Here is an 18,559-nt window from a genome sequence, read left to right as displayed (position 1 = left end):
ACCACCTTTCCCAGCTTCCTGTCCACCTCCAATGAGCAGGTGTACAAAGTGTTCAACACCACTGAGTGTAATTACTCCAGAGACACCTGCAATCCCGAGGTGAGCCACAAGATGTCTCTGTTCTTCCATATCTGCCTGTTTACACATCAGGCTTATTTTTTGTAAACTTTTATATGTTCCTTCTATTCTATCTGTATATAGTGTTCAAAAACGGCCTTTCTTCTCATTTATTGAATATAAGTGGACTAGTCCTTTAATACCAGCAGAAGTGCTAATATCACAGAGATTTCTCCTCTCTTTCCTCAGACGTTCAACACCACCAACATCACAGCCCGGTGTCCGGACGCCGAGTGCCTGTTTGCCTTCTACGGAGGCGAGACCTACTACCATAAATACCTCATCCTGTTCCAGTTCTACAACGTGTTCCTCTTCTTCTGGTGTGCTAACTTTGTGACTGCGCTGGGTCAGGTGACCCTGGCTGGGGCCTTCGCATCCTACTACTGGGCCTTCAAGAAGCCCGACGACATCCCAGCCAACCCCATCTGCTCCTCACTTGGTCGAGCCCTCAGGTAGGAGGGGTAGTGTGTGGGATGGGGGGTGGGGGTTTGGATGCATGTGTGTGTGTGTGTAAGCAGTGCACGTGGGTGGGTGGGGGGGGGGGGCGTGAGTGACTGAGTGAGTGAGTGAGTGAGTGATAGGGTGAAAGAAAGAAAGAAAGAAAGAAAGAAAGAAAGAAAGAGAAAGAAAGAAAGAAGTGTTGCATGGAGAGTTAGTGAGTTAGTGAGAGACCAATCATTTGGACACAATCTTTTACCTTCTTCCCCCTGTCTAGATACCATACAGGCTCCCTTGCCTTCGGTTCCCTCATCCTGTCTCTGGTTCAGGTCATCAGGGTTCTGCTGGAGTACCTGGACCAGAAGCTGAAAGGTGAGGTGGTGTTCTCACATATCCTGTTCCATTCTCAGATGTGAATGACTGGGATACTTCCTCATTGACATCATACAGTGGGAAATGGACCAAATAAATGTCACTACTAATTATTACATTGTAATAGATGGTTGTTATCTAAATGAACAGGAACAGATGTCATTATCTCCTGTTTGTTGTTATGTACCCCACTAGCTGCCCAGAATCGCTTTGCCAAGTTCCTGCTCAGCTGCCTGAAGTGCTGCTTCTGGTGCCTGGAGAAATTCATCAAGTTCCTCAACAGAAACGCCTACATCATGGTGAGTTCATCAACCTAACTGTGTGAATGTACGTTCTTTGCGTGTTAAAGACTGTGTGAACTGTGTGAATTGAAGGCAGTGTGAACTGTGTGAATTGAAGACAGTATGAACTGTGTGAATTGAAGGCAGTGTGAACTGTGTGAATTGAAGACAGTATGAACTGTGTGAACTGTGAAGATAGTATGAACTGTTGAATTGAAGACAGTATGAACTGTGTGAATTGAAGACTGTGTGAATTGAAATGAACTGTGTGAATTGAAGACAGTATGAACTGTGTGAATTGAAGACAGTATGAACTGTGTGAATTGAAGACAGTGTGAACTGTGTGAATTGAAGACTGTGTGAACTGTGTGAATTGAAGGCAGTGTGAACTGTGTGAATTGAAGACAGTGTGAACTGTGTGAATTGAAGACAGTATGAACTGTGTGAATTGAAGACAGTATGAACTGTGTGAATTGAAGACAGTGTGAACTGTGTGAATTGAAGACAGTGTGAACTGTGTGAATTGAAGGCAGTGTGAACTGTGTGAATTGAAGACAGTATGAACAGAACTGTGAATTGAAGAACTGTGAATTGAAGAAGTTGAACTGTGTGAATTGAAGGCAGTGTGAACTGTGTGAATTGAAGAAGTGAACTGTGTGAATTGAACAGTGTGAACTGTGTGAATTGAAGACAGTGTGAACTGTGAAGACAGTGAACTTGAATTGAAGTGTGAACTGTGTGAATTGAATTGAAGACAGTGTGAACTGTGTGAATTGAAGAACAGTGTGAACTGTGTGAATTGAAGACAGTGTGAACTGTGTGAATTGAAGACAGTGTGAACTGTGTGAATTGAAGACAGTGTGAACTGTGTGAATTGAAGACAGTGTGAACTGTGTGAATTGAAGACAGTGTGAACTGTGTGAATTGAAGACAGTGTGAACTGTGTGAATTGAAGACAGTGTGAACTGTGTGAATTGAAGACTGTGTGAATTGAAGACAGTGTGAACTGAATTGAAGACAGTGTGAACTGTGTGAATTGAATTGAAGACTGTGTGAACTGTGAATTGAAGACAGTGTGAACTGTGTGAATTGAAGACAGTATGAACAGTGTGAACTGTGTGAATTGAAGACAGTGTGAAGTGAAGACAGTGTGAACTGTGTGAATTGAAGACAGTGTGAACTGTGTGAATTGAAGACAGTGTGAACTGTGTGAATTGAAGACAGTGTGAACTGTGTGAATTGAAGACAGTTGAACTGTGTGAATTGAAGTAGTGTGAACTGTGTGAATTGAAGACAGTGTGAACTGTGTGAATTGAAGACAGTGTGAACTGTGTGAATTGAAGACAGTGTGAACTGTGTGAATTGAAGACAGTTGTGTGAATTGAAGACTGTGTGAACTGTGTGAATTGAAGACAGTATGAACTGTGTGAATTGAAGACTGTGTGAACTGTGTGAACTGAAGACAGTGTGAACTGTGTGAATTGAAGACAGTATGAACTGTGTGAATTGAAGACAGTATGAACTGTGTGAATTGAAGACAGTATGAACTGTGTGAATTGAAGACAGTGTGAACTGTGTGAATTGAAGACAGTTGTGTGAATTGAAGACTGTGTGAACTGTGTGAATTGAAGACAGTATGAACTGTGTGAATTGAAGACAGTGTGAACTGTGTGAATTGAAGACAGTGTGAACTGTGTGAATTGAAGACAGTGTGAACTGTGTGAATTGAAGACAGTATGAACTGTGTGAATTGAAGACCGTGTGAACTGTGTGAATTGAAGACAGTATGAACTGTGTGAATTGAAGACAGTATGAACTGTGTGAATTGAAGACTGTGTGAACTGTGTGAACTGAAGACAGTGTGAACTGTGTGAATTGAAGACAGTATGAACTGTGAATTGAATGAGACACTGTGTGAATTGAAGACAGTATGAACTGTGTGAATTGTGTGACTGTGTGAATTGAAGACAGTATGAACTGTGTGAATTGAAGACAGTATGAACTGTGTGAATTGAAGACAGTGTGAACTGTGTGAATTGAAGACAGTGTGAACTGTGTGAATTGAAGACAGTGTGAACTGTGTGAATTGAAGACTGTGTGAACTGTGTGAATTGTTGAAGGCAGTATGAACTGTGTGAATTGAAGACTGTGTGAATTGAAGACTGTGAATTGAAGACTGTGTGAATTGAAGACTGTGAATTGAAGACTGTGTGAATTGAAGGCAGTGTGAACTGTGTGAATTGAAGACAGTATGAACTGTGTGAACTGAAGACTGTGTGAATTGACACTGTATGTAACACCACATGTTTCCCCTAGGTGGCAATATATGGTAAAAGCTTCTGTACCTCAGCCAGAGATGCCTTCTTCCTCCTCATGAGAAATATAATCAGGTGAGTGTTGTTGACTACTGAGACGCCCTTCATAAACCCTACATAAATCCTCCATGAACCCTTCACATCTCCTTCTCAAACCCAAGTCTCTGGGACCTTTTCTGAAGGGCAATAGCATCTTTAACAACTCCATGTCTCCATTCATATAGACAGTATTCATGTATTTCTTTGGGTTTCTGTCTCTTTTGATTCATTTCTCTGTTGGCTTCTCAGGGTGGCTGTCTTGGACAAGGTGACTGACTTCCTATTGTTTTTGGGGAAGCTCCTCATCGTTGGAATTGTGGGTAAGTGATCCTCAGAAACACAAGCAGAGAGACTTGATTGACACCTTGTACAGTTTCCCACCATCTGTGATACCTTTCAGTGAGCCCTCATATCCTAATAATATGCATCTCTTCTTCTCTTGCTAGGAATCTGTTCTTTCTTCTTCTTCTCTGGGAGGATTAAGGCTGTGGAGCAGACTGCCCCCTCTCTCAACTACTACTGGGTTCCCATTCTGGTGAGAGACAGGCCTGAATGAACTCTTATACTGTTACTTCAATCCATGTTTCTCAATGTTTTTTGTGCTAGGGATTGGTAAGCTAAAGGTCATACTTATTTATAGGACCCTTACATTAAAACTGGTCAACATTATCCCAGGGCCGCTCTACTGACTCAAGGCTGAGAAATACTGCCTTAGAGTGTCTAAGTGTTGTTTGTATTGATTCCAACACTGTGTGTGTGCCTGTTTCTCTCTTCCTAGACGGTGGTGGTGGGATCCTACCTGATTGCCCATGGATTCTTCAGTGTGTACGCTATGTGTGTGGACACACTCTTCCTCTGCTTCTGTAAGTAATATCCTATTTTATTGGTATACTCTTTAGTCACACAACTTTCCAAATCTGAAATGCTCTTTTTACCTGAGATTCCTCTTTTGCCTGTCATGTTTCTGACTTTTCCTTCTCTTTGTCTCTTCCCTCCTTATTCCACACTTCACTATTTCTTATTCCACACTTTTTGCTTCTGTTCTTTTTTTCCACTAACCCGAACAAACATAACCCCATAATACACATCAAACACACACACAACGAAGGCGAAGACCTGGAGAGAAACGACGGCTCTCCAGAAAGGCCGTACTTCATGTCTCCGGAGCTTCACGAGATTCTCTCCAAAACCAAAATGGCGGAGGAAGAGGACAACAAAGATGGTACGGAACAGCCAGACGCTGACCCAAGTGAACCTACACTGATGGACGAAGTTCGCCTGGAGGAGGAAGTACCGCTGAAAGAACAAGATGGAGAGATACAACTGAAACGCCAAGATGTGTTCATGCAGGCCAACGAAGAGGAGCAACCTCTGAAGGAGAAGACCGAAGAGGCGGAAGTGGAAGAAACACAAGAGGAGAAATCTGAAGTGAAGGAGGAGGAGGAAGAGAAGAGACCAGAAGAGGAGGAAGAAGTGGAAGAAAAGGGATCAAAGGAGGACAAACCTGAAGAGAAGGATCACCAGCCGACAGAACCTAAAAAGGAAGAGATAGAGGAAAAGAAACATCAAGAGGCGGAGCCTAAAGACCATCCTTCTACACCCCAGGAGTAGTGGTTTACGTTGTCATGGAGACGTGAAGCTTGGTAAACCTCATAACTAGGTCAGGAAATGCTCCTGGCCCTCCTCATATAACATGTGCCGTATGGAGCCAGTATACACTACCTGTTACTAACGACGTAATATGTAATTCTATGCTAATATGTAATTCTATGCTAACGACTGTGTGATTTGAACCAGTTAAATGTATGACCAGCTTTTAAATGCAAGACTTTTCACAGTGCTAATGTATTGTATTCACACATAGGGTTGTTTTAACATAAAGGTAGATGGTTTTAACAAGGTCCTGTGGTTGTAAAAGGCTGATCAAAAACCCAGTGCATCTCTGTAGCTTGAAAATATTATGTTTATTTATTGATTATTAATTTATTGTGTTGGTTTGTTTTTAGACAGTGATGTTTTTTTTATCGTGAGGATCTGTAGATCTGTGAGTGCTGAACCTGTGCCTGACTACTACAATTGTTATTATGAATATTTAATTGTCTTAATATCATGAAGTAATGAGTAATGAATGCACTATGAATTCACTATTACAATGTTTACAGTCAATCAAAACAAAACTTCAACTAACGGTGAAAATGAACAATGTTTACATTGATACCAGCTGACACCAAATGGTAAATCCTTTGATATCCTTTGATATGAAAATGTGATTTCCAATGGAATCAATGTGTATGTACAGTATGTATTTATTAATAGGTATGCTTATTATGTCTTATTACATCTGTGTGTAATTATTTATTTTGCTTATTAAGTTCTGTATCAATTATATAGATGATCCCTCCAGCCAAGAACACGTTTTTGGACTCAATGTATTGTAGGGAAATTCCACAAACTACTTGCCTTGGAATTTCGGACTGGCTTAACTGCTGTGATTGTGTTGCTGTGACTCAATCGTTTTAACCTCTCAGATCTAGGTCGTATTAACCACAGGAGGTTCGTGGCGCCTTAATTGGGGAGGACAGGCTCTTGGTAATAGCTGGAGCGGAATCAGTGGAATGGTATCAAATACATCAAACACATTGTTTCCATGTGTTTGATGCCATTCCATCTACTCCATTCCGGCCTCATTATGAGCCGTACCTGAACTTGTTTTTGTTTTCCGTTGCAAAATGTTTTTAAACGTTTTCCACTGCATGGCCTAATGAATACGACCCTGCAAGCCCTGGTCAATGTTTACTGACCCTATTTGCCTTTGTTTTCTTCTTTCTCTCGCTCTCTTTCTTTCTCTCTTCTTCCTATCTCTGTGCTGCATGGTGTTTCAGTAACATTGCCTTTGAGTGCTTTATCAAAACTAACCTTGCAACCTTCTGTCAATGTTTTCTATCTGTTTCTGTCAGTGTGTGTCACATTGTAACCATGTTAGCTGATGTAGTATTTCACTTATATATGATACATTCCACTCAGTTTGCTTCTGTTGGATGCAGCTGTTGATTAAAGTTTGTTGTATGGATCAATATATAGCTTTTTTTTTGCATGTAAATGACAAATGTAATCATATTGAATGACGATGGAACAGTGGGAGAATGACACAATGGTGAGTTTCTATTCACTTTGGGACAGTTTCCCAGATACAGACTTAACAAGTTTAGTCCTGGACTACACAAGCACTTTCATCAACGCATGCTTTTCAGTACAGGATTAAGCTTAGACGGTGTCTGGGTAACCTTTATGTTGTTAGGAATAGGATACTGTTTTACCTGAAGAGATGTTGAGTTTGACAATGGTTGCTTCTCTTATTGTTGTCTCATCAATCCATTGATTTTCCAGTGGAAGACCTGGAACGCAATGACGGAACTGCAGAGAGACCCTACTTCATGTCTCAGAACCTTCTCACCATTCTGAAGAAGTCCAACGAGGATCAGGCCAAGACTGTAGACTAGCTGTTGGTGTGTGCGTGCGTTACGTGTGAGGAGAACAGAGAAAGATGCGGTCAAGCCGCCTTGCCTGCGCAGTGTGCTGTGTGTGTCGAATGTGCCTTAAGATCACAATACTGTATGGCTACAGAAGGATGCCATCGTCACAAACGGAGAGGTCTGAATGAGTAGCCAACATATTCCGTTGTGTTTCCCACAGAAGGTGTCTATGACAGAGCTTATAATATTTGTTTTTTTAAAGATGTAAATCTGTTCTTGTTTTATTATCATTTTTGTTGTTGCTTTTTGCTCTGCCTTTTGTTTGGCTAGGCCGTTTTACTTTGGCTAGGCCATTTTACTTTGGCTAGGCTGTTTTACTTTGGCTAGGCCGTTTTACTTTGGCTAGGCCATTTTACTTTGGCTAGGCTGTTTGACTTTGGCTAGGCCATTTTACTTTGGCTAGGCTGTTTTACTTTGGCTAGGCCGTTTTACTTTGGCTAGGCCATTTTACTTTGGCTAGGCCGTTTTACTTTGGCTAGGCCGTTTTACTTTGGCTAGGCCGTTTTACTTTGGCTAGGCTGTTTTACTTTGGCTAGGCTGTTTTACTTTGGCTAGGCCGTTTTACTTTGGCTAGGCCGTTTTACTTTGGCTAGGCCGTTTTACTTTGGCTAGGCCGTTTTACTTTGGCAAGGCCGTTTTACTTTGGCTAGGCCGTTTTACTTTGGCTAGGCCGTTTTACTTTGGCTAGGCCGTTTTACTTTGGCTAGTCCGTTTTACTTTGGCTAGTCTGTTTTACTTTGGCTAGGCCGTATTACTTTGGCTAGGCCGTATTACTTTGGCTAGGCCGTATTACTTTGGCTAGGCCGTTTTACTTTGGCAAGGCCGTTTTACTTTGGCTAGGCCGTTTTACTTTGGCTAGGCCGTTTTACTTTGGCTAGGCCGTTTTACTTTGGCTAGGCCGTTTTACTTTGGCTAGGCCGTTTTACTTTGGCTAGTCCGTTTTACTTTGGCTAGTCTGTTTTACTTTGGCTAGGCCGTATTACTTTGGCTAGGCCGTATTACTTTGGCTAGGCCGTATTACTTTGGCTAGGCCGTTTTACTTTGGCTAGGCCGTTTTATTTTGGCTAGACCGTTTTACTTTCTGCAGTCCTCTTGAAACTCTCTTTGAACATACAAAACTTTGTTACCTTTTTGGGGTTTTGTGGCTGACTCTGTATAATGTGTTCAATTTGAACACATGTTTTACATGAGAATTCTCCAAGTTTTTGTCAGTTTTCTCAAATGTATAATGAATTACATAGATTTTCTCACATTTCATTTACAAAAATGTTTTGCTTTAAATGCTAAATAATTTTTGCATCAGGTTTGTTAATAATATTATTTTTCACTATTGCTGCTGTTGATCTTTGTATAATGGCTGCATATTGCAGTGTAGATTTACTGTAACTTACCAAAGTAAAGAAAACATGTTCTAATGCAGTATTAGTTTTGGGACTGAAGATTTGTTAAGTAGTCCTTAGGCCAGTGAAAAATGTAGTCCACTTTGGGGTGGTAAAGGTTTAATAGTCTCATCTTATTCCCCCCATTCCTATGAACAAATAGATATGATGCCCACTCCAAAAGAGTAGCTTTCCAAGCTTGTCACACCTTTATATGTCTTGTTGTTTGGGAATCTATGCAATAGAATGTTTGCAGGCTGATAAATACATTTTAAGGCAAGTTGGAATGTTTACATGCTCATTGAAAATGACTGTATCAAACAACAATAGAACATTCCATTGGGTGGATCTCATCGTAAAAACATGGTATTTGGTACATTTTTGCCATCTCTTCGAAATTATTGACCTAGACTGACTCATCGTTGAAACAACACTGTTACAAATGGCGGAACTAGATATTTCTATACTTCCCATTCTGTCTTGATATACCCCAAAATGCATACATTTATGACCTTTGACCCCTGAAAGATTGGACCATAGAGATGTCATTACCATTCCAGTTTTTTCCTACCTTAATATGTTGTATTATGAAGTGAATAACAAAGAAAATTCCATTTGTTTGAAAAGATCCCTGATAATACAACATTATTTCATACCATCAATCCTGTGGCACCAACTAACCACATAGAGGTCAAAACATAAAATGCACACATTTACCTACCTCAGAATCATGGGTATCATACCAACATGTAACCTAAATGAAAATCCTCATTAGACTTTGTCACCCCAAAGTAGACAAATATGTGAAATTTGGCCTGCTGGCCCATGGACTATCTCCTTAACCTCAAATGCAAGCTTTTGTATATTTCATTTTCAAGAGAAGGATTGTGTAAACGTGTGTTTTTGTAGCAGGATGTGTTGTAAATAATAAAGTTTTTTTTTTACTGCTACATACTAAATTATTATTTAAAGTTATTGTATAGAAAATACATAATTAAAGTGAGCTGAAGTCAAGTCGGTGCTGCTTTGTGGTTTGCTCTCCAGGTTCGTGTTCGGTCTCCAGCCTCGACCTGATAGGAAAGTCAGTGTACATGTTGCTAGGCAACCGGAGGCCATCCGAACGACGGTGTTTTCACGCGAATTCCGCTCATACAAGGACAAAACTACCTAAAAGTGCGTCAGTTTGCATCTAATGCTAGCTAGCTACTTCTAAAGTCGACTATTAGTTTGTGATTAGTGCACACTGACAATGCCGTTCAGCGCCGAGGCCATTAAGCCGCCCCTTCATGACCAAATAACAGAACTGCAGAGGAAAATTCAACTTCTTGGTAGGTTAAGACTTGCAGCAGGCTAGCTAGGACCGGTAACTTATGCTTGTTAACTAGCTAGGCCTAGTTGTGTGTGTAAACGCCATGTTGAATAGCAAATTCAGACTTTGCATTAGCGCTATCTTGCTAACATTATACTAAAGATTCTTCGCCAACGTTACCTCCATCTGTGAGGTTACTTACAGGTTAATTTACTCTCGCTGAGAAATGTATGGCCACATGAAGCTATGATGAAAGATAGAACGTTAACTACTAGCTACTTTGTTGCAATCATTTTACAAGGCCAGGTGATGTGTAGGCTATGTTGCCAGCAAAATGGGCTTAGCTAGAAATAGTAAAATGCCTGTTGAGATATTTAGCCTACCTTTCTAGCCATTAACACCCCCTGAGTAATGGAGAACAGTTTGGGACACAAAAATATAAATGGCATTCAACTTTTTACGTAACAGCTAGTTCCCTGTTTCTTTGAATAAGACTAAGAGAAGGCCAAAAGTCAGTCAGAGGATGCTGAAATAACGAATTTGTGAATTCGCCCAACAGAGGGCGACAGAAGTGCATACTATGAAATGTCTCAGTCAAGCATCAAGAAAAACAGGAATTCTATCCTTCAGCTGAGGCAGGAGAACAAGAGACTACACAAGAAGTTGGCTGACGCTCTTGCTGTAAGTAAAACCGGTTATTCTATCAAAAATGTTTTGGTTTCAATGCTCAGCTTGTACTTCCCAGGTTGTTTTTCCCTGTTAGAATGTTGGAGTGCAGGGTCATATTCATTAGTGCACATCGTAACAAAACATTTTGGAACTGAAAATGAAAAGGAGCCTTTATTATTGGAATAGTTGAGGTAGTCCTTCCCTGTTACAGACCGTTTTCTTTCTCTCTTCCAGGGGGACGAGCAGGTGATAAAGGAGGCCTTCCAAAGCCGAGGCATGGAGAAAGCTGCCTTCAGAAACATGTCAGGGAAGGTGGGGACATCGCAAACACATAGCTATGTTAGTTTGATGTACGTGTATTTTGATGTATTATTGACTATCATCTGTAATGCAAATTGCCCATTGGGGATAATCAAGATGATCTACTTTGCATCCTGGTGAGCAGGCTGCTCTCAAGGTGCTGGACCAGAAGGTGTGTGACAAGATGAAGAAGCTGAACGCTCTAAAGCACACCACCCAGACGTACCGTCGTCGCCTGGAGGACCTACAGACACTGTACCAGAGTATGAAGCTAGAGAACAGGGGACCAGAGAGAGACACGGAGAGACGCAGCGAGGAGGCCAAGGTACTATATAGAGACAAACAGTGTAGCAGAGGATGCCACTGGAAGGGAACCCTATTCTCTATGTAGTGCAGGACCGACTGATTGATTGACTGACAGACTGACTGACAGACACACACACACACACAAAATAGTGAATATGGTGGTATGAATATAGTGGAGGTGACTGATGTGTTGCCCTTGGTCCACAGAGTGAAGGAGAGGCGGCTGAGGAGCATCCCCAAAAGGTTACGCTCTTTCCTTCCACGCTGCCTCACCCCTCTGAGTCTAGCCAGTCTTATCTACAATCAGAAACTTTTCAAACACTTAGCATGCCCAGCTCAGGATCAATCAACTGTCTATAAGTGTGTGTGTGTGTGTGTCGTCTTCCAGAACTTGCGGGTGCTGGAGAATCGTCTGGAGAAAGCCCAGCTGAAGTGTCAGGAGGCTGAACACATCATGAGAGGCTATCTGAAACTAAAGGCCCACCTACAGGTTAATCCTAGCCTGGTTCCAGGTCTCTTTGTGCTGTTTCGCCAGCTCGCCCCACATTTAACTTTATGCAACCAAGCCATGCCTACACACCCTCTCCAATGTGCTCTTTGGGTAGTTGAATCCTCTTCCACGACCTACTCTAATTTATAATTTTTGTCCTGTGTGGCTCAGTGGCTAAGTCGTGGGTTCAATTCCCACTGGGGCTACCCATACGGAAACGTATGCACTCACTGACGTAAGTAGCTTTGGAGAAAGGCGTGTGCTAATTGGCATATATTATAATTAGGAGGAGAGCCTGACCTTCCAGTCCCAGCTGGATAAACTAGAGGCTGAGATCCTGAGACAGAGACAGGAGCTGAAGGACCTGCAGGTCCTGAACAGTGACGCACTCCTCTCCAAAGACACTGCCAAGGTGACCAGCACACATACACACTCCTCTCCAAAGACACTGCCAAGGTGACCAGCACACATACACACTCCTCTCCAAAGACACTGCCAAGGTGACCAGCACACATACACACTCCTCTCCAAAGACACTGCCAAGGTGACCAGCACACATACACACTCCTCTCCAAAGACACTGCCAAGGTGACCAGCATACATACACACTCCTCTCCAAAGACACTGCCAAGGTGACCAGCACACATGCACACGCCTCTCCAAAGACACTGCCAAGGTGACCAGCACACATGCACACTCCTCTCCAAAGACACTGCCAAGGTGACCAGCACACATGCACACGCCTCTCCAAAGACACTGCCAAGGTGACCAGCACACATGCACACGCCTCTCCAAAGACACTGCCAAGGTGACCAGCATGGCTATTATTATTGTAACTGAGGACTGTCCCGTACCTCTCCCCCTCATGCATCACCTTACAGTCATCGATGTGTCCATCGTGTAAAGTCCAGCTGTCTGAGTTTACGGCTATTTGTTGTGAGTTGAATGCTTTTCTTTGCTGTTTGTACGATAGACAGTAGTTAATTGACTCTCTCTCTCTCTCTCTCTCTCAGGCAGAGCTGCAGCGTCAAGAAGAAGAGATGTATAGGGAGAGGAAGGACAGAGAGTGTATCCTCACCCGTTACAAGAAAGAGGCAGAGGACCGTAAGGCTCAGGCTGAGAGGGTGGAGAGAAGGGTTGGTCCCCACCACTTTACACTTGCATCCATAGAATAACAATGACAAGAAGGAATTTTCCTATTCAAGTCAACGTTCCATGATGGCTGGACCGGCTGCCATATTGGGTGTACCCAGGGCCGTTTCTAGCATTTCGGGGGCCCCATGCGAGATTTGGTTGGGGCAAAACATTTCAGTGGCCACCCTCTTGGAAAATTGTCAAGTTAATGACCTGCAATTCTACATGTTTTTCCATGGGGCAGAGAGAACATTTAGCAGTTTTAAAACATATGTGATTCTACTAATTTTGGCCCCTGGGCGGGTGCCTTGCATGCCCGGTCAGTAATTCAGCCAGGAATACTACAAGGTTTAGATAGCAACTGACCTAACAATCTTTAACATGTTAGCTGACATGGATAATTGAGTGACTTTCAGTGACTGACATAACAAGAGAAAAACTGCTGATACACAACCACATTTCAAAATTGCACCTTGTGTGTTCTACTATTGTAACTAACAGTAAGTTAAGACCCCGACTGACTTCCTAAAACAAATCTAAATAAATGTTGTGTTATGCCTAGAGACGCGGCACTGGGTGTACCCATATCAAGGAATATAACATGAGGTGCTGTGTCCATTCTATTTAGCTATATATCTACACTTCTTACATATCACTTAGTCTACAGAGTAAATGTCCTGACGTCTGCCCCCTTTCCTCCAGGCCCAGCGGGCAGCCATGCAGCCTGACGAGCTGAGTAGCGACGCCCAGCGCAGTGCCACCGGGCTGGGGGAGGAGGAGAGGACCATCTCCACCTTTGAAGAGGCCTTCAGACGCATCAAGGAGGCCACGGGGGTCACTGACACACGGGTACGGAGAGGAGGTCATTTTATATGATTCTTTCATTTTGTGTGTCTTTGTATGCAAGTGTATGCGTGGTACATGTGTGTTAGTTTGTCTATGCACCTACTGTATCCATGTGTGTGTTTTTCAGCTATTTGTGTGTGTGTGTGTGTATTAATCTATATCTGTGTGTGTGTGTATTAATCTATGTGTGTGTGTGTGTGTGTGTGTGTGTGTGTTGATCCATCTCTGTGCCCCTATGCAGGAGGTGGTGGAGAGGTTCATCTCCCAGGGAGACACCCAGCAGCACCTGGAGGATCTGAAGAAGGAGAACCAGAGAACCCTGCTACAGCTGAAGGAGGACAGGGACCGTCTGCAGGAACACTTCCAGGACATCAAGTACTCCGGGGAGACCAAGCTCTCCAGGTCAGTGGGCAGGGGTTAGAGGTCAAGGGTTAGGGATTACACAGCAAATGTAGCAGACCAGAGAAGTTGTAAGTGGATGCTGACACCTTCAATGGAAGGTATTATTTATTAAAACAGTGACCCTCAGAACAGATCCTTGAAGATTGTAAATTGTGGGAGAACTTGTGGGAGAAGACTTGTGGTGGTACAGAAGTTGGTCTGAAAGGTTCCCTTCCTAGTGTTGAGTTGAGTGTGTCTGTAAAGTCATTCTGATGGATATTTCTTACTGTCTTCGACAGTGGTCAGCAGATGCTGGAGGACTGTAAGCGCCACCTGCAGGCGGAGCAGGGGAGCCGCGACGCCGCCAAGGAGCGTCTGGACTGGCTGACCCGTACCCTGAACACGGTCCGGGCCGGGGTGGAACACCTATCTGACAAACTGCAGCACATCAAGCTGGTACAGAGAAGACCGCATTAACAATATAATGTACACTGACCTGAGACCCGTCAGATTCTTTAGATCAAGTTGAAACCTCGTAAATAAATGTGAAGGTGCTCAGAAACATTACGTCAATTGTGTCCTCAAACATTTCCCCTCCTCCAGGGTGACCGACTGGAGCCCCAGCTGCCCCCCGGCTCAGAGGAGTACGTGGTGGAACTGCTGTCCCAGTCAGAGCAGAAGCTGCTGTTATTGCAGGAGGAGCTCCAGGGGAAGGACCTGGCCGCCGTCATGAAGGAGATGGAGGAAGAGGAGGTGAGGAGGAGGGGGAGGAGGAGAGGTGGGGGTAAGGGGAGGGAGAGGGGAAGGACATGGCTGCCATCATGAAGGGGATGGAGGAGAGGATCAGAGATACGACTCTTCCTTATTCGTTAAACATTGACTGTTGTTGCCATAGAAATTGAATGAATGGAAAAGCCCCTTAGACCAGGGCAATTTGACAGTACACATGTGTAAACTCATTATTTTTTCGGTGGTTGCTGCTCCCAACAGTGAATGTGGTATTGTAGAGACAGACAGGTGTTTCAGACAGTACATGGAGCATCTACTCAAATAGGTCCTGCCAGGGTAAAGCTTTGTGACCTGAAACCATCTTCTTATTTTCCGTCCATTCGCTACTGTACTCCAAGGTTTTTGCCAGCCACGCCAGGCAGACTAGATGCTACATACAGACCATGTTCTTTAATCTATGCACTGGTGCTTGAATAGCTTATCTGTTCCTGGATGGAAATACGGCCATTAGGTGTTTGATCTTGATTATTAACGAGTCACAGCCAGCCGGCCACCTTGAAGTCACCCCCTGGTGTGTGTTTGAGAACACTGTGTTCAGGAGTCAGAGGGTACGGGTTGTTCAGGAGTCGGAGGGTACGGTTTGTTCAGGAGTCAGAGGGTACGGGTTGTTCAGGAGTCAGAGGGTACACGGGTTGTTCAGGAGTCAGAGGGTACACGGGTTGTTCAGGAGTCAGAGGGTACACGGGTTGTTCAGGAGTCAGAGGGTACGGGTTGTTCAGGAGTCAGAGGGTACGGGTTGTTCAGGAGTCAGAGGGTACGGGTTGTTCAGGAGTCAGAGGGTACGGGTTGTTCAGGAGTCAGAGGGTACGGGTATAGTGGTACACCGTTAGCTCTTGTGATGTAGCAATGTCTGTCTGGGATTCTCTAATGACGTTGGCTTTGACTGGTCTCAAGTTGTATGCCTTTACATTTTTAAGGCATAAGCCCTGGTCCCAGATCTTTGTGCTTTATAGCCAACTCCTATGGTTGAATAAACAGATCTTCTTGACTAACATGTTCCCTTTGACATCTTATTATGATGAGAACAACTGTCTCTCTGTGTCTGTGGTTTTGTGTCTGTCAGTTCCATGCCAGCATCGAGGGGAAGCTGCCCCATTGCAACACCCGCATCAAGCTGCCTGAGGCTCAGAAACAGGACCCATATGATGGTGAGATGGGATCAGACGCATAATTGCATACACACCCACAGACACACAGACACACTCTATCTCGCGATCCCTCTCCCTTTTCCCTCTCTTTCAGAAGAGGAGGAGAGCGGGGACGATGAGGGTGACATTATCACCAGGGCGATACTGAAGCACCAGTCTCAGCTCATCATCGACTCCAAGACTAAGAGGAAGACCAGGACCAAGAAGAAAAAGGGCAAGCTCTGATCCTAGATCAGTTAGGCTGGCTAGAGGTCACAAGAGCCATAGAAATATAATTGCTAGAATGGGGAGTTTGTGTTTAGTGTGAGGTCATAGGTCATATTTGTGCCCTGGATTGAGTGAAAATACTTTTGCTTAGATGGCATATGGGACTTGAGTGAAATCTTACTCCTCACATATAATTATTCAGTTAGCTAAATAATTATATTCCTTATTAACTAATGGAATGCACAGTAAATGTATATTGTATATTTGGGATGATACTGTAGCTAGGGGAACGTTGTGGTGGCAGATCATATAGTACCTTGCAGTCATCACATTAGCTACTTTATGAATGCAAGACTTGATTTTATCACAAAGCAGTTCAACACAAAATAAGTTCCCACTTGCACCACTGATTTGTAGATTATAAAATTGTAATCAAAATAGGAATGAAAATCAATAAAAAGCTTGATTTGAAGAATTACTCAATTACTCAAGGTAAGATTGCTCTAATGCAGGGGTGTCAAACACACAGCCCGTGGGATGTTTTTTGTTGTTGTATAATATATATATTTTTGAATCTGCATTGAAATGACTTAAATATTGAAACTGTGTAGGAATCAGGGCTTGACATGAACCTTTTTAGCCTTTGGACATGTAGGACAGATTTTTTACTTGTTTACCAAAGTCACTTGTCCCCCCCAAAAAAGGTCTGTATCACAATCCAAAAGGGTGAGTGAAAATGAGTGAAGTACACATATCCGTGGGAATTAGGGGTGTTGAGGGTGCAGCATCACCCCCTAATAAATCACTTTATTCATAAATTAGTGATTAAATTAGTGTACTAGGCCTTTATTACTCCTCTTTGATTACTGCTGTATGATTACTCCTGTATGATTACTCCTCTTTGATTACTCCTGTATGATTACTGCTGTATGATTACCCCTCTTTGATTACTCCTGTATGATTACTCCTCTTTGATTACTCCTGTATGATTACTGCTGTATGATTACTCCTGTATGATTACTGCTGTATGATTACTGCTGTATGATTACTGCTGTATGATTACTCCTGTATGATTACTGCTGTATGATTACTGCTGTATGACCCTGTGTGTGCGGAAGTGTGCAGATGGAGCAGTGACACAGTCAAGGATCATCATGGACTGCAGAGCAACTCTGCTCTCCTCACAACTGGATAACTATACACTGATTCACATCTAGGCTACTTACTATATGCCAGTATGTGTTGTAGTTAGGTTTCACATTGCTAGGATAACATGGAAATAGGTCTAGGCCAACTATGCATTATTTCTTTCATACGCTTTCCTCAGCTGAAGCCTAAGTTTTCTTTTGACTCATTATATTTGTCCATCTTGGTATTGCTCAATTTCAGTTCTTGTGGCCTAAAATATATGTAATTCAAAATAAATATAAGAATGAGAATAGCATAGACACCGACTTTCATAATTATTCCCATTTGAAAGCTGCAACTTTAGGACATTAAACACTTCATTAGAATCTTTTGGAAAATACTCTTCATAACTTTAATTTGTCCATGCTTTTATGATATTTCAGTTAGTAGGATTAAGGATTTTGGTCGTTCGGTTCGCATTCCTAGAATGCATGCATCATTTCTGTCTTATAATGCGTTGGTCAACTGTCAAGGTTTGTTCGAAATTCTCATTAGATTTGTATATCTTTCTATTGTATCTTATATATATCTCATTATTACCTTAGGCCTTCCACGTGTTTGGGTTATTCAAAAACAACTTAAAACTTTCTGAGATAGCCTAGAACTCCGTTAGATTAATTCAATGTTTGATCATGAAATTGCGCGGCAGGAGAAACCTAGCATGCATTTAGCTGAAAAAATAGTGTACTAGGCCAAGTCATATTCATATAAAATGGAGAGGAAATAGAACCTTTGGGATTCTGTAACAATAAGACACCGGAGTGTCCGCTATAAAAATAGACTTTGACTATTGGCCCAGATCATCCGATATTCAAGAAAGATACATTTAACAAAAGATTCTGATCGGATATTTTGCGCTGCTTTGGTGAGACTCTTAGCTGTCTACATTGTCCTCTTGCTTATATTTACATTTGACATTTAAGTCATTTAGCAGACACTCTTATCCAGAGCGACTTACAAATTGGTGCATTCACCTTATGACATCCAGTGGAGCAGCCACTTTACAATAGTGCATCTAAATCTTTTAAGGGGGGTGAGAAGGATTACTTTATCCTATCCTAGGTATTCCTTAAAGAGGTGGGGTTTCAGGTGTCTCCGGAAGGTGGTGATTGACTCCGCTGTCCTGGCGTCGTGAGGGAGTTTGTTCCACCATTGGGGGGCCAGAGCAGCGAACAGTTTTGACTGGGCTGAGCGGGAACTGTACTTCCTCAGTGGTAGGGAGGCGAGCAGGCCAGAGGTGGATGAACGCAGTGCCCTTGTTTGGGTGTAGGGCCTGATCAGAGCCTGGAGGTACTGAGGTGCCGTTCCCCTCACAGCT

At 42.8% G+C, this 18,559-nt stretch overlaps 2 protein-coding genes across 5 annotated transcripts in view; both read left to right on the top strand.

Moving 5' to 3' along the window:
- Window positions 1-9,424, top strand: part of slc44a2 (solute carrier family 44 member 2 (CTL2 blood group)) — a 45,495-nt gene extending 36,071 nt beyond the window's left edge. For 2 of the 4 annotated variants that reach the window (XM_065001421.1, XM_065001422.1), the window contains exons 12-20: window positions 15-99; window positions 307-569; window positions 833-927; window positions 1,123-1,226; window positions 3,525-3,598; window positions 3,812-3,882; window positions 4,009-4,097; window positions 4,341-4,425; window positions 6,950-9,424. In XM_065001421.1, coding sequence (XP_064857493.1) covers window positions 15-99; window positions 307-569; window positions 833-927; window positions 1,123-1,226; window positions 3,525-3,598; window positions 3,812-3,882; window positions 4,009-4,097; window positions 4,341-4,425; window positions 6,950-7,062 — 979 coding nt within the window. In that variant the 3' untranslated portion in view covers window positions 7,063-9,424. Of the gene's footprint in view, window positions 1-14; window positions 100-306; window positions 570-832; window positions 928-1,122; window positions 1,227-3,524; window positions 3,599-3,811; window positions 3,883-4,008; window positions 4,098-4,340; window positions 4,426-4,670; window positions 6,637-6,949 lie in introns of those variants that run through there. The other 2 variants (XM_065001419.1, XM_065001420.1) reach the window with 1 other exon arrangement.
- A 63-nt stretch (window positions 9,425-9,487) lies between these two features.
- On the top strand, window positions 9,488-17,497 carry odad3 (outer dynein arm docking complex subunit 3). The gene is made up of 14 exons (XM_065001423.1): window positions 9,488-9,802; window positions 10,343-10,464; window positions 10,687-10,764; window positions 10,898-11,077; window positions 11,266-11,301; window positions 11,447-11,548; window positions 11,835-11,960; window positions 12,562-12,684; window positions 13,385-13,531; window positions 13,770-13,930; window positions 14,209-14,365; window positions 14,513-14,662; window positions 15,762-15,846; window positions 15,941-17,497. Exons 1-14 carry the CDS (start codon window positions 9,724-9,726, stop codon window positions 16,069-16,071), a joined length of 1,677 nt encoding a protein of 558 aa, XP_064857495.1. The 5' UTR covers window positions 9,488-9,723; the 3' UTR covers window positions 16,072-17,497.
- Window positions 17,498-18,559: the final 1,062 nt, after the last annotated feature.

This window comes from Oncorhynchus nerka, linkage group LG15 (assembly GCF_034236695.1).
Source record: "Oncorhynchus nerka isolate Pitt River linkage group LG15, Oner_Uvic_2.0, whole genome shotgun sequence".
Classification (NCBI taxonomy): Eukaryota; Metazoa; Chordata; class Actinopteri; order Salmoniformes; family Salmonidae; genus Oncorhynchus; species Oncorhynchus nerka.
The sequence above is the reverse complement of the archived record's forward strand: the minus strand, read 5'-3'. Positions and strand labels throughout refer to the sequence as shown.